Source organism: Aquarana catesbeiana, linkage group LG01 (assembly GCF_042186555.1).
Source record: "Aquarana catesbeiana isolate 2022-GZ linkage group LG01, ASM4218655v1, whole genome shotgun sequence".
NCBI lineage: Eukaryota > Metazoa > Chordata > Amphibia > Anura > Ranidae > Aquarana > Aquarana catesbeiana.
In genome coordinates, this window is record NC_133324.1 from 824,289,341 (window position 1) to 824,310,247 (window position 20,907).

Genomic DNA, 20,907 nt, shown 5'->3' on the forward strand with positions numbered 1-20,907 from the left:
CACTGTATAAGGCAAAGCTACCAGATTGTTCATGAGTTGGAGACTTAGCTGAGGACCAGTGTGAGCCTCTACCACTGCAGAACATCTCGGCAGGAGATAATATTTACAACCAAAACCACTTACAGGCACAATCTTTTTTTATTTTTGTGAAGTCAGGTATTGTGTGATGTTTTTTACATATCTTACCTAAAAACATTAAGTTCATGTGCCACAACTTCCCACTGCAATTGCAAAGTGACATTTGGGATCCTAACATCAAATTATTATACATTGATATTATATAGCTAAGTAATAAAGAGACTAAGTACGTAAAAAGGTCATATCGTTATTCATACGTTGTGACAGTAGGTAAAAATAATCTTTATTTTAAGTAGTATGTAAATCCTATTGCATTCACAATTCAGTAATCATAAAAATAAGGCAATTTATTTGTATTGTCAGTTTACTATGTCAAGTAATATTGAAGCCTTGCAATAATTGTTTAGGACAACAATTAGTGCAACCTCTCCCTGCGGATATTGCACACAGCTTAAGACATATGAAATGACATTATTAATTTTCATATAAAAAAAAAATCAGTACAATGTGCATTAGTTTATAGTGAAAAAATAAAAAAAAAAAATACACAAACTGTAAAACACACTACATACAAATGTCAATAGTTATCCATTCACATTATGACAATGAAGGTCTGAGGTCTCTGGATAAAACATGAAGCACCACTGATGTTGTCTGATTCCTGATAGATAGGTTCTTTCAGTTAGAATCCTGATGAAGACAAATGTATAGCAGTCAGGTATAGTGGACCATCATTGTTTGCGAATTGCATGATCAGTAGCATTAATAGGTAACAACCAATGTCCAACTCGGATGCAATGTGTGACATTAATAATGGGCAGTGAGTCACACAATATGGTTGCCAAGTATGAGTGTTCATTTCATTCCTTTTATTCACTGTGTTATTGATCCCACAAAGCTCATTTTAAAAATCCATTATATTCTGAAAATATTATTGGACTTTTTAATATATATTATACCTGCATGAATAATACTTCAGTATCAAATCTAAATTAAGGTGACTCTGTCCCCGGGGAAAAGGTGGAAATTGCTGCAGGTATGCGGTGCAGACAATTAAACTAAAGTTGTCCGCATTTTATACCTGCAGTAGTTTTTTTTCCCCTTCACAGATTTAAGGGAAACTTTTTACAGGGAATATATTGGATTGCCATAGCTGCCCTTCTTGTAAATAAACAGTTGCCTAGCTGTCTTTGGCTTAATTATTTTTTGAATCTCAATCCAGAACAAGAACACAGGCAGTGATGTCATAATATGTCCTGATTTGCATAGTAGTATTTCCAGAAGGCAGTCAGTAACAAAAGTTCAGACAGATTACCCATACAAATTAAAGCGAAATGAAATGTAAAATTGCGAACAGGCAGGCTTTTTATTGCAGAAGACATATGCAATGGCTCGTCTGCAATAAAGTACACTTAACTGCCAATGAGCAAACCTCTGCGGAATGTACACTGAGCTGTGCATTCGCAGGTCAATTTGCATTGCGACACATTGACAGTGTGCCGGAATAACTGCACTCCCATGTATCCACAGGAGTAACGTCATCCCGCATCGGCCCATCAGAACAGCTGAAGACCAGCACCCGGAAGAAGGATGCTGTCGAGGGACCTTGTGAGAGTCAGACCGTTGGAGCTAAGGTACGTATTTGTGCCTTTAATTCCGCTTTAACTAAAGCATTGTAAATATATGTTTATGAAATCAAACCAAGTAGAATTGTAGACTACCATATAACAAAATAAGGCAAAAGTCAACAGTGTAATGTGTACAGCCCACCCTTTATCCACAACCATAACTTCAAGAAAAAGCATTATTTCAAGCAATTCATTGAATGCACCTAATAAATGATATAGCATAACAGGTGTGAACAGTTTAAAACATAAAAAGAGATCAAAAGTCAAAATCAAAATGTTGTAAACTGTTAAACTGTAAACTACGTTTTTTTTGTTTTTTGTTGGGAATTTGTTATACTTTTTGCCCCCTCAACTTTCAAACAAAATTAAAGCAGAACAGAGTTTATGCTGGAGTTTTCCTGCACCTGGTGCTGTGTTTCTGTACCTGACCTAGCCAATGCCACTGTCTAATTGTTGGTCAACTTACTTGGGGTTCCACTTCTTCGGGGGGAAGGGCTACGGCTCCTGGATGCCTGAAGATGAATAATAACAGATGTTGTTAACATTTTTGAAAGTAGTATATTTAGATAATTGTATCAGTCAAAATTATTTCTATTCAAAATTCAGGAACTTACCAAGCTTCGTCCTGGACTGACTGATCGGGAGCGCAGGGGACTGGAGCTTCTGCTTCTGCTCTTGCGTGGGCTCCACTAAAAGGCAATTACATGCGAAATATGCTGACACAAACATCTGAAATTAAGATGCCTAACCTATGACATAATTTATGTTGGGGCTTTGAGTGTGAGATGGCTACTTGAACACCAGACATATATAACAAAACATATTATACATGTTATGTATGTTTTAAACAAAATCTTTGATATTTAAATATAACATACATGAATTTCTTTTAATTGCATCCTAAAAGTTTGTGAGGATAAAACTAGGAGAGGAGGGGAAGCATTGTGGGCAATTTGGGCTTTATTGCTTTGCATAGTGCTATCAACATAACATTGTGATCATGAAGGGATATCACAGAGAGAAACTGGGGAAAATGAGGTGTTTGAAGAAGCAGAGATGCATCAAGTATTTTCCTCTATAGTCACCAATTGGGCTTTCTGGTTTAAGGGGGGATTGGAAATTTTTAAAAGGTTAGTGGATGCCTAGGGCATCACTTTCCTGCCATATTGTAACAGCAAATATACCGTAGCTATTCCAAAGAGCAAAGATTGATGAGGCAGGTGGAAGAAAGTTTAGTCTTTCTTTTGCAGGTAATGCGCTGTTTTGATTTTTTCATTTTATGACAGGTTCTCTTTAAATATTTATTTTCAAAATAAAGACTATACACAAGTGATGTTAACATAAAGAAATACAATTTTCTTGAACCATCATAGTTTTCCTACCAGGGCTCCTCTTTTGGTCACTGCCTCTCCCTTGACTATAGGAACATCATTTTCCATCAGGGTTGGCCATACATGGTAAAACACTAGAGGTGCAGTAAACTCAGAATCATAGGTACGACGATATCTATACAAAAAAAATAAATAAATAATAATAATTTTTACTTTAAAACTCAAACATAAATCCTGGAGAATATGTCGCAAAACCATAAAAAATGCCGAATGTTGTAACAACAATTATTCATTAACTTAAAAGATTTACCTATTGATAAGCATAATGTTTTGAGAACTTGTTCAGATAAGCAGTTTCAAAAGCAGTGAGCATCATTGCTTTATTATGTTTTTTTTATAACCATTGTAGCTCTGCACTCAAATGTATTCAAGACATAAAGGGGTTTTAATGCTACAGCATTGGAAGAGTGGGTTTGGAAATATGTGAACCCATAACAAAATCCTCCTGGCCTTTAGCCTCAGCCAAGTGGAAGATATTGCTAAACAGCTTCCTTTATAGCCCTCTTTAGCCGCATGGCAAAAAAGGGTCCAGTAATAGTTCCGTCACACAGAGCAACAATGAAAAAAACATAACCACTTCTTAAGGAGGAAATAATACATATATTTTTGGAAAGAATATCTTGGCTGTGCCTGTGCACAGTCCACCAATATTCTTAGGGGTTCTGTGTACTCATTATTACTGTAACAGAGACCCTTACTTTCCTGTATGAATTTTCAATGGTGTGTTATGTCATCTATCTGTGCATGCTGGAAGTGTCCAAAGTAGTGTGGAGATAAAATTACAGATCCTGTCCTTGCCCTGAGTCCCAGGGGAAGCTGTGTAGTCTAGCTGTGTAGACTGTTGTTATACAGTATTATCCTCCATGACCACAGTATACAGAATATTGTAATAAATAATTACAATAGGAGGTTAGCCCTCAACCAACACTAGTTTAAAGGATAACTGCGAGCTTAAAACACACAAGGTCTTTTATTATATCCTGCTAAACTGAACTTAATTAACAAAGTAAACAATGTATAGCAGTGACAAGGTGCCTCCTACTTGGTTTCACTAAAGAGTTCTCCATCAACTGCAAAAGCAATGTCCAATGGGGCTTCAATTGTCTGCATTGCAAATGCCACACGGCACACCTCCCGGATGAAGCTACTGATTAGAATAAAGTCTACTTCTGGTGGGAAGGAGATTTTAGGATTGACATTCATTGCACTGATCACATCCTAAAAAAAAAAAACACAATCATTATCATTGACATATCAGTATTAAAGGTCACATACATGGTCATTGTTTATACTGTACCAAATTTACAATTCTGGAAAGCTAACTGTGCCCAAATCATATAGGATAACACAGATCAGGTCATTAAGGACATTAAGCGTTTGTTAACCCAAAAAAAAGTGTAGATTCTGGTCCCTTAAAGCAGATTACACAGCACAGCGCTTGTGCTATGTATTCTGCCCCCCTCTAAACTGTTAAAAAAATCCCTAAACGTACCACTTCCTGCATGCCCTCTCTAATCAGGTCCACCCTGATCACCATGGACAAAGTGCCTCCCTCTCTGATAGGCTACCTGCTCTCTGCTCCTCTCCCCCCCCCCCTCCTCCCCATCAGTGCCCTCTGTCTGTCTCTGGCCCGCCCCCCGGCGCCACTATTATTTTAATATTAAAATATAAAACTTTTCACTGCCGGCCTCTCTATTAGAGGCTGGCATAGTACACTGTGTATGTTGTATTTAAAAATGAGCACTGTAAATACTGAATATCAGCGGTCTTCAGGCCGGTCACATGACTCACGGCCGCTTTCCAGCTCCGATGGGTGGCTTCTGCGGAGGAGACGAGCGGCCACGTGATCTCCCTCTGACATCAGAGGGAGATCATGGCCCCTCCCACAGAAGACATCTATCAGAGCTGTAAAGCGGCCGCGAGTGATGAGACCGGCCTGAAGACCGCTGATATTCAGTATTTACAGCGCTCGTTTTTAAATACAACATACACAGTGTGCTATGCCAGCCTCTAATAGAGGGGCTGACATAGACTTTTAATAATGCCTTAACAAACACTTTAACCTTCTTTAGATGAGCAGAAGTATACAGTGCACATTTGTCACACATTTTTTTAATTCTTGCTGCTCTGTATATACAATTTTTTATTTATCATACAGATCTGTAAATTATCTTTTTAGCATTCATCTGTACATCAGGGAAAGTGATTAGCAACCTTGCCTAACAACTGTTGAGATAAGCTCAATCAGTTTTATAGAAAGTCTATAGGTCAGAGAGAATAGAGCAATAAAGCCCAGTCATCGCTCAGTACTACTGTACTAAACACAGGGCCATTATGTGTAATGTATATTATTACTTTTTAGCACTACAGGGTTAAATCTTACATTAACACTGGACTGGACATCATACAGATCCAGGTTGCGGACAATATAGTCAGTCACAGCATCTTCCAAAGATTCGGGTCCCATGTGGGATGGAGACAGGGACTTCCTTACACGGAGTTTAAATTGTCTATATGCCATCTTGGCTGCATGGAAGGATTCCTACACAGAACACAAGAGAGATAAAGTGCATATCACCTTTGTTTGAATCATATCACATCATTCACAACAGCAATTGTAATAAATCTTTATTACTACCAATTGATTTCTGTACACAGGAAGGCACCATTGGTTATCTTGTATGCTAGACTTTAGGGCAAGAAACTACCAGAAGCCATTAAATATGCTCTAAACTGCCATGTTATGATGATCAAAATAACCAATGTAACCAATACCGGAGTTTAAAAATATCAGGAAAAACTTAACTCACAGTGGTGCACATGGTTTGGGCTCTGCTTTAAAACTCATAATTTTGGCCTCCAATTAGACATATATAGCAAAGGGCATCTGACAGTCCTGATCATTCCTGGCCAATGATTTTGGCTTTACATGCAATCTTTACTGTGACTTTACTCTTTACTGTGTTGAAAACTGCCACTATGAAAGGCTTCCAATGCTTGCTACTAGTTCCTAAATATCTCAGGGGTGACTTTGATGTGAAGTGATTATTACAAGCCTCTATACATAGAGGGCCTATCTGTGCATAAACAGCCAATGACACCTCCAATACCTTGTAGATTACAGTTAATAACATAGATGTGTACTGGGTCTGCATCTAAACATGACACAAACATGTAGCCCTGGTTTACAGATAACATGTAGTGGAATTTATCAAAAAGTATAAAGAAATTATTCCATACCACAGTGGCAATAAAAATGATTCTCTGCACCATCTCAAGGTCATCTATGTAACGTCTCAACAGAGTCTGTGCATCTAGACGATCATTGGCATAGATGTCATTGAATCTGGATATTAGCCGGCTGTGACGGGAAGAGTTGGTAAGCTGGGCTGCTGTAGGAGACTCACTCCTGGTAAACGGGCTGGCTGATCTGCTGGAGTGACGTATTGGGCTTGGAGAGCGACTCCTAGAAAGCCTAAATTGTGAACAATAGATACAGAAAAAATGTGTATGTTAAAATGATCAATAAATGAAATCTTTTCAGACCTATATACATATCATAAGAATGTACTTACATAAAATGTTCATTAAAGGAAGGCTAAGCAATAATGTAGGGGTGTCCAACCTATGGCCTATGGGCCACATGCGGCCCAAGACAGCTATGAATGTGGCCCAACACAAATAAGTAAACTTACTTAAAAATGTTAATTTTTAAAAAATGTTGTAAAAATGCATTCAAACTTGCAGCCGAAGAAAAATTGGCAATGTCTCTTTACTGGACTTTTATAAGTTTTATCTTCCCAAATAAAAAATATCCCACTCTTCACGATCCCGCCTTAGGGCCCTTTCACATGGGCAAACTGATCAGGTCCACCTGTCAGTTTTTCAGGTGGACTCGATTGGACCCTCCAGTCTCCTCTATGAAGCAGCGGGTGTCAATGGACATGTGTTCGTTTCCACCCACTGACATCCGATCCTGTCCACTAAAAATAGCCGGTTGGGGAATCGTTCCTCATCTGTCTGGAGAATCGGATCAGATGGCAGTTAGGTGAAAACAGACAGGCGGTCTGTTTACATTCGCCTGCTCATAGAGGACAGTGGGCTGTGTCCAGTATAAGTTTTATGTTGCCCTCTTTTATATTACAAAAAAATAAAGCTTTATTTCTCAGATAGGTTAATTATCTATATCAGTCATCATTAAAGCAGAAGTCCAGCCTGAGCTTGTTTGGCTGCGCTTCTCCTAAGGGTCACAGTAGTGCAATTCGTTTGACACTTCTGTGACCCGTTTTCAGCAGAGAGCGGTCTGATGTCCGCTCTCTGCTGAAGTCACACAAATCAATCCAGGCACCGCGTCATCCCGACTCTGGGAGTCTGGACCTGCCAGGTGCCTGGACTTATGGCCGTCCCAGCCTTTCAGCGAGCCGCTGAGACGGCCGCTCCCCACCCCTCCACAGCTCAGCACTCCAGTAAGCATGGAGGAGCAGAGAGGAGAGCTGCTGATTGACAGGCAGCAGCTCTCTGCTCAGTGAGCTGAGAGAACCGAGCCACCGGCGGTGATCGTTGGCTCGGGTTCTCAGTGCAGAAACACTGGGGGACAGATGCAGCATTGGTCCGATGCTGCATCCACCTAGGTAAGTATGATTATGGGGGGGGGGAAATTCCCATACTTTTACCTTGTGATCTGTCTGACTTTTTCTGCTTATCAGCTATACTTATTGTTAAAAGCCCCGTACACACAGGCAGAATGTCAAGAGACATTTGCCGGTTCAAAAAAAAAAATGGCCGACATTCTGCCCGTGTGTATGTCGGCATGTCAGACAGAAGCCGGCCAATCGGCCGACTTCTGTGGGAAGTGCATGCTAGAAAACCAGCATCCATCCGACTCCGAATCAGTGCTCTCAACCAATGGAGGAGAGCGCTGATCAAAGTGTTCTGGTGGGGGGTGCGTCCTACTGTCAGAACACAATAGCTCAGCGGAGGAGATCGCTGGACTAACCTCACATAGTTAGTACAGCGGCTCCAACCGGAGCTGTCAGTTTTGTTTTTGTTCAACCTGCGGGGTTGAACGAAAAAGAACTAATAGTGTGTACCTGGCTTTAGTGTATTTTATGTGTAGCCCAAGACAATTTCTCTTCTTCCAATGTGGCCTGGGAAGGTTAAAAGTTTGGACACCCCTGCAATAATGTGTTAGTAAAAGGCAGTAGTTTCTATTCCTAACAGAATTAGTTGAATAGATGGGCAGGGATGTTCTATCCCACCATATCATAGGCTAAACTAATAGCTGGAAGACTCTGATTAGAAAAATATAGGAGCCTCTCATACAGAAACATTCAAGTCCTATCTAGCCATTTAATAAAAACATTTTATTTCCTTTTTCAATTAGTCGTTTAAATGCTCAGACAGGATAAGAAGTTATTAAAAAGATGTAAAGTTGAAGACGGAGAAATGTGGCTATATTTTCTACAGGATGTGATGTGACACACAGCTGGTAACTATGCCTGGCCACGGGCAGAACTAACGCGAATTCACTAATAATAGTAATCTAACACACTTTTATATGATGGTGAAATTGTAAAATTCAAAGATGCAAAAGGATTCTCCTGGAAGATCATTTTTAAACTTGTTTATAATTGCATCCTGTTAGAAAATCAATTTTCCAACATCTGACCATGACACCTATGGTATTTGTACTTACTTATGAGGGCCTTACGAGTAAACATGCTTAGTATGCAATGTGTCAAGGCTCCTTCTTTTTATGAATTATTGTAATAAACCTCTGAACAGCAAGCACCATGGACCATTTCTTGACATTTATCAAACCATATCTTTGTAGATCTTTGTGCACATGGACACATTGTTGCTGGCACAGAAAAGGGTCTACCTCCAAACTGTTGCCACACGTACAATGGTCTAAATCTCTTTCACGCTGTAGCCTTTTGTTCCTACGATCATGAAAGCATTAATGTACAACAAACATGATTAGTAACTTTTGTGTCAGATAGAAACACTGTTCCTAATCTCTCCATGAATAAGCAGATCAGAAAGGAACTGCAGATCAGACAAAGCAGCGCCTCAATTTTTGATATATATTTTTTATGTAATTTGCAGAGAATCATTTAACCAACAGGAAAAACATACTATGGATAATGTTGATCTCACTTCATAGATTCCTTTTGAAACAGTACCTTCCATGGAGCACACTTTTTTCTGCTGATAAAATGGAGATTTCATCCTTAAGCAGGCGGATTTGGCGTTCATAGTCCTCAGTTGCATCTATTTTCCTCAGATCCAGTTTCTCTTGAGCTGTCCTTAAACTGTAAGTATCAAAAAATCATGGGTTAATGCAGATATATGAAATTTCCGTATGTATTCAGATGACTAATTCAGTGCAGTTGTTCATACTCTGCTTTTAGCTGCAGTATCTCCTCCTCTGTGGCTAGGAGAGTGGTTGCCGACTTTGTTTTTGTCTCCTCAAGTTCCATTTGGGTTTCAAGCAGGCTAAAAATAAATTAATAAAAAAAAAAATCAGACATAAAGATTTTGGTTTATTGCTCTGGCCTATCTTATATATATATCTTATATATTCACAATAAATCCAGCCCAGCAATCAAGAATTTCTTACTTACATACACTAATACATAGGCAAACTCTGTTATGTTATTATATATATCGTATGGTTAAGATATGACTAAAGGTAAAATTATTTAAAAATTTTGGATAGAGTGTTGAGGGATTAAAACATCTTTCAGTTTTTATTGCTCTCTGTCCCCTCATTAGGGAAAGTCACCCACTCTGTTTGTCCTGTTTACTATTATCAACTAGAGTGAAAGTGAAAGAAAATCCAAAATTTTGAGTTAACATCAGAATAGGAATAGAGGGGAAATCTTCCAATGGAGACACTAGTTCTGGTGACAACTGAGATCCCCTCACTTTGGAGGAATTTCCTCTCACTTACAGTTTTGGGGACAGATCAGGAGGTGAAAGGAAATCTTCCCAATGGGACACACGTGGCACAAAATATCCCTGGCAGGGGTTATAACCCTCCCTTACTTTATTCAAATTGAAAAAAAGGTTTTGCCTTTAGTTCTACTCTAAGTAAACCTTTCTCAACATTGCGTCTCCAGAATCCTTGAAAAAAAACTTCAGGTCTTGAGGAACCCCAGAAAAAATTTTCTCTTCTATGGTTCATGGGAGATTAGCGTGATTAGTTAGATGTAGATATAATAATAAAAAATAAAAGCATGAATAAAAACGTACATTTAGGGGTCAATTTATAAAAATATTTTACCAATCACGCGAAAGTCACAAACAATGCCTGTAATGTCTGTAATATGTGAATGTAACATTCCATAGCATTCAGTCCTTAGGGCCCTTTCACACTGGGGTGGTTCGGCTGCCGGCAGTAAAATGGCGATATTTTTAGTGCCGCTTTACCGTCGTTTTAGCGGCGGTATTTGGCCGCCAGCGGGGCAGATTTACCCCCTGCTAGCGGCCAAGCAAGGGTTAAAACTACCGCAAAGACCTGCTGCAGCAGCGCTATGCCGGTGTATAGCCGCGTTGCCCCATTAATTTCAATGGGCAGGAGCGGTGAAGGAGCGGTATACACACCGCTCCTTCACCGCTCCAAAGATGCTGCTAGCAGGACTTTTTTTTTAGTATCCTGCCAGCGCACCGCTCAAGTGTGAAAGCCCTCTGGCTTTCACACTGGAGTGTGAGGAGCAGCTGTTTCAGGGCGCTTTGCAGGCGCTATTTTTAGCGCTGTAGCGCCTGCAAAGCGCCCCAGTGTGAAATGGGTCTAAGAGAAAATAGCCTTAAGAACATTCAACTGAAAGAGGTGAAGAACAGCTGACCAGCAGAAAAAGTAGTCCAACACTATAGGCTAAGAATATTTGATGATAAGAAAAAATAAAATGAGAAAGACTTCTGCTATGTGTAAGATTTCTACGCTCACCACTTAAGGTGGTAGTAAACTCTGTTACACCACCTATAGTAAGGCTTACCTGAAGGTAATGTGAATATCTCCTACACTTGCACAGTTTAGGAGATATTCAGAGTGCATGCAGCCGATGACATCACCGACCAATGCACTCTGAAGGTCTGGCTTATGGTGCTGGACCTTCAGAGCCTGAGCTATAAATGGTGGCTCCCACACGTATGGGCGGGAGTGATGTTATCGCACCCCCAGCCACTCGTGTAGCCAGCAGCTGAAAACCCAGAAAGGAAGACCAGGGAAGATGTCAGCCATCTCAGCTGTGACATCGCAGCCCTTGAGGGCTTCGTTCTAAGGTAAGTCTATCATAATGTGCTAGTATGCGATGCATAGTACCACATTATGACACTGCCTTGCAGGGAAATAGTTTTTTTTAACCACCTGCGATTTACTACCGTTTTAATGAATCAGCCCCTGCAGAGAGTAAACTGCTATACAGAATTAATACAATGTTGCAGAGACAAACTCTAATAAACTTTGTTTATCTTAGGTGATCTGTGAAAGGTTTTCTGGGGAACATGTCGAAAAAAAATTGAGTTTAATTTTCTGCAATGTTGTATCTACTCTGTATGACAGTTACCTCTCTGCAGTAGTTGATTCTTTATACAAAAATACTTATTTACTATAATTGGCAGTTCTATCCAGTGGTCATAAAGATGTATTTTCCAGATTCAAACTTTTCTTTTAAAAACATTCAAATTGGAGAGAAAATAGCCCAATAGCATTCATTTTTACTTCCATTCACACAAAATGAATGTACATGCAGTTTCACAGGACGAACAGTTCTAACATTTTTTCTTTAAATAAATACACCCCTTAGTATACAGTGTAGAGGTTTCCCTCATATTATTTCCTCTTCTGGTCAAATGTTCTTAGCCTACTGTGTTAGGCTATGTTCAGATCTTCTGGTCAAATGTTCTTAAGGCTATTTTCTTTAAGGATTGAATGCTTCAAAGATGTTTTGCTGTGAATGCTGTATCGAAGAAATAATTTGCAATTTTTGGCTTTGAGTGTAATAGCCCGTACACACGATCCGAAAATCAGACGAAAAATACCGCTTTCAACGCAATTGCACGATAATCGGATCGTTAGTACGGAGCTTTTGAGAGCTGATCACGACAGTTCATCCAATATTATTTGATCAGACAAGCACAAAAATTTTCCTTGTACAATACCAAATCCTACGATTTTAGTTTAGTCAGTACAGTTGTCGTCCGAAAATTAGCGCTGTTACTGATTAAAATTTTTGTGTTCGATTAATCGTTTTTTTTTAATCGATTAATCGACTAATTTCGATTAATTATAACGCACATACAGATCCAACTACTTTTAGCTGATTTAGCACCATTGTTATGGTAACAGCCGAAGCCGGATATATCGGGGCCTGGCTAGGACATCACACATCATAAACTCAGCCTCACCGTGCCTATAATCTCAGCCTCACCGCGCCCATAATCGCAGCCTCACCGTGCCCATAATTGCAGCCTCCCCATGCCCATAATGCTGTCTCACCGTGCCCATAATGCTGTTTCACTGTGCCCATAATCGCAGCCTCGCTTTGCCTATAATGGCAGCCTCACTGTGCCCATAATCGCAGCCTCGCTTTGCCTATAACGGCAGCCTCACCGTGCCCATAATGCAGTCTCACCGTGCCCATAATTGCAGCATCACTGTATTCAGTGCCTGTGCCTGGATTACACAGTCTGCGGGCATCTCCCGCTGTGTGTCTCAGAGCTGAGTGTGAAAACTTTGGCCGCGCTGTGAGAAAAGTCCCACCCTCCTCCTAGATCAGTTCGTGTGATAGACAGAACACTGCGTCTATCACACGAACTGATCTAGGAGGAGGGCGGGACTTTTCTCACAGCGCGGCCAAAGTTTTCACACTCAGCTCGGAGACACACAGCGGGAGATGCCTGCAGACTGTGTATGACATATAGTGGAGGAGGGAGCTGAGCGCTGCGCTGCAGCCACAGCTTGGCCCAAGGGGCAGGCAGCCTACCGATCAAAAAAATTTTGATCGATCAAAAAAATTAACGATTAATCGAGGAATTAATCTTTAATTTCCACAGCCCTACCGAAAATACAATACAAATACACCACAACACATGACATCACTTCTGATTTTTTTTTCTGTCGCACGAGAATTTTCGTGACTTTAGTAACCTATTCAATATCTACATGCGACTTGTAAGCGAAAAAAAGTCGGACTATCTGTCGTCCGATTTTCAGATTATGTGTACAGGGCATAAAGGTGAGGTTGGAAGCCTAAGTCAAGGTATGCATTAACATTTCACTCACTCTTGTCTCACAGAGTTCAGTTCCGTTCGTGTATTGGCCAGCTGGGTCTCCAACCTGTGCAGCTCTCTCTCCTGAGAGGATGACAGTTCCCTTAGTCGTTTGTCTCTTTCTAGTGATTCCTGACAGGTAAGAATATTCAGTCATTTGTGCACAATCATAGGCTGAAGTTATTGCTGGGATTTACTGCTTTTTAGCATGCATATTTATTTATTTTTTGCCTTTTGCTGTACCTTTTTTCAATGCAACTAAAGTTGTCCATACACAGCTTACATTTCAGCTGATTCCTATGGAATCAGACAAAATTTAAACTGTGGGCGGCCCTGCAAGCACTGGTGCGGCTGCCTAAATACAATAGCCAGCAGAGAAGGTTCCTCCATCCATGCCAGGGTCTGAATAAGAGAAATCAAGCCGTGTATGGCTAGCATTAAAGGGAATGTAGGCTAGATTCACACTTTACATAGTTTCATAACCATATAACACTTGTTCTATGTGTTTTGCATGCTTACATGTGGTTCTAATCTATTTCAACATGTGTTTTATAGCAGTTCTCTGCACACACTCTTGTCTGAAAATAATATAAAAAATATACTACATACAAAATGCAATAAAAACTTAAATGTAGTGTGTTCTGCTGAATTAAAATACACTTTATATATGCTTAACTGGCTTATTTTTAATCTCTATGATATCCCAAATCCCTGCTGATGCAGTAAAATTCATGCAGATTGTTTTCAATGGGGAAGATTTACTAAAACTGGTGCACACAGGATTTGCTGCAGCTGTGCAGAGTAACCAATCAGCTTCTTACTTCAGCTTGTTCAGTTAAGCTTTTGACAAAAACCTAGAAGCTTATTGGTTACTATGCACAGCTGCACCAGATTCTGTGTGCACCTGTTTTAGTAACTCCCCCCCAATGCGTCACTGCACTGTAGGGTTGATTGATTTGTACTAGATTTATTCTATATTCTCTTGGTTGTGTTTTCATTTTTGACTGTATTATATAGCCAGGAACTCTTTTTAAGGTGTTCGACTCCAACCCCTGAGTTCTCATCCATGTATAGGTTCCAAATCACAACATGGTATTTACGTATCTTCATTCCCGCAGGGGAGGAAAGGGAAGGAATATGCTTTTGGGGAGATGAAAAGTTAAAGAAGATCTATTATTATAATTTTTATTTTACAGTTCTGTACCCCATAGGACAAAGTACATGTAGTACTCTGTCCTATGTTGCTGGGTGCTTACTAACCCTAGTTATGAGGTCCGACCTGCCGCCCTGCCTTCCTACCACAGCCAATCCAACAACAGCAAGTTCTCACAGCTAAGATAAGCTGCTATGAATCAGCTGTCTACTTGATTGATGTGGCCCAGCAGGAGAAGAGGGCAGGCAAGTTAACTAGATGGAGATAAAGCACCCAACCATGTGGGACGAAAAAGTTGGGACAACTACAAATACTTTTTCTCATAGAGGAAAGAGCTGTAAAAAAAGCATTATAATTATAGATCTTCTTTAAGTTGTGTCCTTGCTCTGCATTAAACAGCAAATACATTTTAAGTATCCATTGTCCACAGTGGCTGGGATTCAAATGTAACATATTGTTACTATAATTGAAGTTCAATAGCAAGCCAATTTTTTAACATTTTCCTCAGCATAATAGACACATAGTTAAAAAATATCTGTGTCAAAAATGTGTTTTGTAGTTTTGGCTAGTTAAGGGAAAGATTAAAACGCCTGTCTGCATTTGGGGGCTACATTGGAGAGATTCCTTCACTTCCAGTTACCTACCTGTTCCCCTGCAGGAGGGAAGATAGGTAGACTCTATGTTGCAATCTGAAACTTATATAGGGATGAGAACTCATGAGACAGAGATGGGCCAAATACCATCTAAGCAGTTACCAGCTATGTAATACAGTCAGCTACCACAGAAATCACTGGCCACTCTTTAGTGAACCCAGGTACACGGTAACTGTAGGACCCCATACACACTATTAGATTTTCTGCAGATTTTTGTCTTCAGATTTGCCAAAACCATATAATATGAGGTCAAACCTTAAGAGTTTCAATTTGTATGCAATCAGGCAGGCCCTTGCACTACATAGTTTTGGTAAATCTGAAGATAAAAATCTGCAGAAAATCTAATAGTGTGTATGGGGCTTAAGGCCATACTTGTTATTATTATTATATGGGATTTATACTTGTCTATACAAAATCACATACACTACAATTGCTGTATACCTGAAGAAGAGAGAAACTACTATCAGCACACAGCCCTGGAGAAGGGCCTGAGAAGCAAGTACCCAGCCATGGCAAGAAGCGACTCTTCAGTGTTTCCACACCAGCATACTGACCTCCTGGAAATGAAGAGATGACATGCCTTCATATTTAGTCAATAGACCTGAGCCTTCTTCCATCACTTGTGTTTAGTAAAGTTTTTAAAAACATTTTATACTATACAATGCTATTTAATTATTAATGCTCAACAGCTACTCACTTATATATGTATGCACTGTATATTGGAGCATATGTTCTAACTCAGTAAAAAGTGCTAAAGGTGTAAAAAGAGCAATGAGATTTTAAATTACTGCACGTTGTTCAATTAAGTATTGATTGCTATGGGTTACTGAAGTGTTCAGGTCTTCATTGCTCTTTGCATCTTCCTTTTGAGTAAGCAGAAAAGAGGTTCTTACCTTCCCGAGCTGTTACGTTAAGAATTGTAAAGAGCTGTCCCTGGATTTTCGAGTTCAACTCAATAAGCTCACAGCAAATGTTCAGATTGTGGTCACAAGAATTTATCTGTGAGATAAAAAAAAGACACATTTTTACAATATATCTGTTAAGATGTATTGCCTAAATCAATGCATATTAACACTTCCACTTTTTGTGCATCAGGCAGGACAGTAAATTATTCTGTGCTCATAAAAATGTATTATACAAGGTTTAAAAATTCATATTTATTAAAAACAGATTTTTAAAACAAGGCTTCTTCGGGTTTTACTATATATTTTAAACACTCCGCCATGTGCATGGGTCATGGAAAGAAATCAATCGTCCACTCAAGTATATATTTATCAATGGGAGAATTGGAAAATAGCCCAATATTAACCCAACATTCTTTCAGCAACAGGAGATAAAAAAAAATGTTTGTCCAACATTCACCAAATGAAAATGACATTTTCTGACATTCAGTATAATCAGTTTTTAATAGAAAGTCTTTTAGGCTGGGTTCACACTGTTGTGCAGAGCGGCATACACCAGCAGTGGTCAGGTGCGTCCCTCTTCTCTGTTTCAGGGGTGAATCAGGCACAAATTTCTGGCTGAATTCGTACCTGAAACTGACCAGAAGATGCATAGAACTCTTCCGCAAACTGCTCTGCAGTTGTCCCGGAGCTGTGTGAACCGACTCCAATGAGAGCCGGTCACAGTCTCCTGACATTGGAATTGGATGCAGGGAAACCAGCATCCAATTCGCACTAGTGTGAGCCCAGCCTCAATGTAACATTTACCCTATTTTAAAAAAAGCAAAATGTTACTACCTACCTATTTATCTGACATTACTTACACTAAAGTTTGCCTGGTTGAGTTGTTAAATGATTGCATTTGGCACTGAAAATGCCATGATTTTCTATGCATAGTGCTGAACCTGTGTTTTGTGTTAGCACTTCTAGAGTTGCCTTTTTTCAATGTAAGAACTATTTAAAAAGCAGCACGAGTATAGGAAGTTTATGTATTGTCCTTGTCCTCCTGGTTGATAACCATTCTCTTAATTTGTCTCCAGATCTTTTATGTACAATTTGTATCTTTGTTAACTGTCTTGTAAAATTTTATAGAAACTACTGAGATAAAAAACAGCTTGCTTCCCCTTGCCAGAGTAACACAGCTCGGCACATCACGCATGCAGGCTGTTATCCTCATAGCAAGGGCAATCAAGTGTGCAACCCCTCTGCTATGCTGATATCATCCCACATGCCCTTGAAAATTGGAGGGGTTTAAATGGAGTCCTCTTCCCAAAGCACCAAATGCTATTGGGCCCCCGATCTTCAACGCCCCTAGGTTTAACTAATGTTTATTAAGGTTTTTTATCAAGGTAATTATTCCAAGGTTTCAGTGATGTCCAAACATGTCCTGCGGTGAATCTTCAGCAGCATTTTTTTTTCAGAAAAGGAACACAGCAACTTTCCTTGGTGCTTACTAATACATTATGGCATAACACTGCAGTTTTCTACTGCTGGACCCAAGTACAGTGGAAAAAAACAGGAAAAAGCATCTGAAATGCAACCGGAAGTGCATCAAAAATGCAACAAAAATGTACTGGAACGCATCAAAAACATGCAGAAAAGCATGCACACAGACCGGATTAGGAGGACATTTTTGTGGTGTGAACAGGCACCTAAAGCAAGATATCCCTGACCTCTCCAGCTGCCTTTTGTGTGAAATAATTCATTATCAAAGATCACAACAAGGACTCTAAAGTCAGGTTCAGACAGTTTCTAAGAGGTTAGGCTAGGCATTTCCAGAAAGTATGCAAAATTGTATGCTTTCCTGCAATACACAAAACACTTTAGTAGACACATCTCAATGCTATTAATTTGTTAATGGCACAACCCACGTATCTTGCTAATGCTCAAGCTTTCGCACATACCAAAATGTATGGTAACTATGTACCATGTGTTTTGGTGTGGCATAATTGTTAAAAAGGGTCAGGGACTTTTTTCTGTGTATCTCATGCATTGGGGAAGCCTGTTGAAATTAATGGGCTGCCCTAAACACGACAAACAGAAACATGCAAAGATGCACAAAAATGCGCAGAACAGCTCTCACACCTGTATTTCATCTAGTAATTAGATGATTTCCTGGAGTTACGCTTTAAGTACACAAACATGATATGCCTTTTTAGCACCTTGAACTTTAGGTTGGCCATACACGGTCCAATGTTTGTAAGTTGCTTTCAATATTCAGGCAATGCAGGGAACATACGTAGGTCTAGAACAAGGACATAAATGCACTAAAATTACCCATTAATAAAATGTTTCAACATTTGGAAACTACAGCACCCAAAGAAAGCCCTAGTGCTGCAAGGGTGATAGCAAACGTACTGACCACTTAGCACCCTGGTGCCCAAAATGCAGCCCTTTGGTTCTTGTGCAGCCCTTGAACCCCAACAGTCTGTAGAGGAGTGTGAGCATTGCTTTTAACAGGGTATAGGGGTGACCTCTAGCCTCATGTACCATGTCCCCCATCTCTCACTGTATTCTGCAGCATACAATATATTCAGTCTCCAACACCTGTAGAATGTCCACCGACTATTATTTTCTATAGTTTGTTTGCAGCCTCTGACAGTCACCTCTAGCTTTGCATACAGTATACTGGACATTATGTGCAGTCCTTTCGTGATGTGAGGGACACAGTTGAGGCCCCCTATACCTTATAATTTGACTTACAACTGGCCTGTCTTATACATTATACATTATTTATACATTTATACATTATAGGCCAGTTACTTTGTACCTTAATGTAACATTCTTTCACAAAAATAATGTAATATAAAGTAATTCTGTTATTTGCTGTATTATTATTATTATTATTATACAGGATTTATATAGCGCCGACAGTTTACGCAGCGCTTTACAACATTAATTAAAATCATTCCATCATTCCATTTAAAACTGCAGCCACTGTGAAATTTTTAACCTATGGCAATCTGGGTTTATTCTGTATACTATTTAAACAGAGCACATCCAAAACTGAATTTCTTCTTCATGCAAATCAGCCATTTTTTTCTAACTTCTGCACAGAGTCTAAAGTTAAATTACAGGCCCCCCGTACAATAAGTCTTTCATTTTTAGGGAGCCACTTTAAAAGAGCCCTAAAGAGAAGCCAGAATGCTTTTTTTAATCATTAGGTGCTTTTCACATGAAAATGCTAAAGAGTATGATATTGTAGCAGTGCAATTTGCTGCTACAAAGTCACACTCTTTAGCATTTTTGTTGCAGGAAAACATTAACTGAAGTCAGAGGAGACAATTGGGGTGATAGGCAAGGCAGCAGCTTTGGCTTCCTCATTCCTTTGGTTGCTATTAATAATGATTGCAATAGGCTCATTTGTCGGTACTGGTATGGCTCAACCTCTTGGACAAGTGCCTAAATCTTAAATGTGCATCTTCTCTTGTTGAGTGTCAGACATGCATAAAGTTTTGACTAACTGTGGTGGTTTTCCTCTGGGCCTAAATGCCATGTGGTAACCAGAACGCTGCAGCCTTGATGCATGGGACACACAACTAATTATTGTTATTTTACTTTTACAATACACGTTGAAAATGTGTTTTTCACTGGAATTTAGCTTGAAATATTGTAAAATACTTGCAATGTATATAGCTCTTCAGTAAAGAACTAAAGTTTAGAGCACAGCCCTTGTATTAAAACATGAAACAGAACAATGTAACCTAGAGGAAGGGTTCTGCATGAAGCTGCCCCACCAAAAAGTAAATACTTTCAATGTGTTTACTGATGCAGAAAGGACCTTTGGCTGGTCCAATACTTCTGGAATTTAATAAAACAGTGGAGCTGTACTTTTTATTAGCTATTAGAATAGCAAATAGTTATGTTATCTGTGTTTACATTCATTCCTGATCTGTGGTTTTTGCAAATGTTGCCTGACAATGTGCCTCATAGCAACCATATTGAATTGCCTGACAGATCCATCAACATAAAATGGGAGAGACCCAAATCTATCTTTGTTTATGTTATGTGAGTTGCATGGCAAACAAAAATGAGCACCTATAAATGCAATTCTTCTCATAATAATAGAGGCAATAAAGAACTAAATAAGAACCCCCCCCCCCCCCCCCCGCACATAGCACTTGCCCTCATCTAGATCTGTGCAGGGATTGCTGAGCTGTGGTGTCAGATCTCTAGCCCTGTCCACCCACTTAGTGACAGCTCAGGAGGAGAGGGGGCATGACAGGGAGTGCACACAGAGCCCACACAACCCTTGCCCCCTTTTTCCTAAACTGCCACACAGAACATCGCTCTTCTGTTCTCTTCTTGTTTTCTCTGTTTCGTTTACTTATGCACGTACACACAATCGGATTTTCCGACGGGAAATGTTGGATGTGAGCTTGTTGGCGGAAAGTCCAACCGTGTGTATGCTCCATCGAACATTTGTTGGCGGACTATCCGCCAACAAATGTTGGCTAGCAGGTTCTCAAATTTTCCACCAACAAATTTCGTTGTCGGACTTTCCGATCGTTTGTACACAAGTCCGTTGCACAAAATTTCACGCATGCTCGGAATCAAGTACGAGCCGGAAGCACTCGGTCTTGTAAAACTAGTGTTCGTAATGGAGATGTCACATGACTATTGAACTTCCTTTTTATTGGCTCGTTGCCACGAGCGTAATTGTTCCCACGTTCGTAATTGTTGGCCAACATTTGTGTGACTGTGTGTATGCAAGACAAGTTGGAGCCAACAACCTTCAAACAAAATTCCACGGTTTTATGGTCGGAAAGTCCGATCGTCTGTACGGGA

At 39.8% G+C, this 20,907-nt stretch overlaps 1 protein-coding gene across 1 annotated transcript in view; it reads right to left on the reverse strand.

Annotated features, from left to right (window-relative positions):
• Positions 1-344: 344 nt before the first annotated feature.
• The window catches only part of SPATA18 (spermatogenesis associated 18), a 26,234-nt gene continuing 5,671 nt past the window's right edge, over positions 345-20,907 (reverse strand). The window contains exons 2-13 of the mRNA XM_073608455.1: positions 16,072-16,177; positions 15,620-15,735; positions 13,386-13,504; positions 9,500-9,595; positions 9,283-9,411; positions 6,338-6,572; positions 5,481-5,639; positions 4,140-4,315; positions 3,089-3,212; positions 2,321-2,395; positions 2,173-2,218; positions 345-768 (exon numbers count right to left, since the gene is read on the reverse strand). Coding sequence (XP_073464556.1) covers positions 761-768; positions 2,173-2,218; positions 2,321-2,395; positions 3,089-3,212; positions 4,140-4,315; positions 5,481-5,639; positions 6,338-6,572; positions 9,283-9,411; positions 9,500-9,595; positions 13,386-13,504; positions 15,620-15,735; positions 16,072-16,177 — 1,389 coding nt within the window. The 3' untranslated portion in view covers positions 345-760. The remainder of the gene's footprint in view (positions 769-2,172; positions 2,219-2,320; positions 2,396-3,088; positions 3,213-4,139; positions 4,316-5,480; positions 5,640-6,337; positions 6,573-9,282; positions 9,412-9,499; positions 9,596-13,385; positions 13,505-15,619; positions 15,736-16,071; positions 16,178-20,907) is intronic.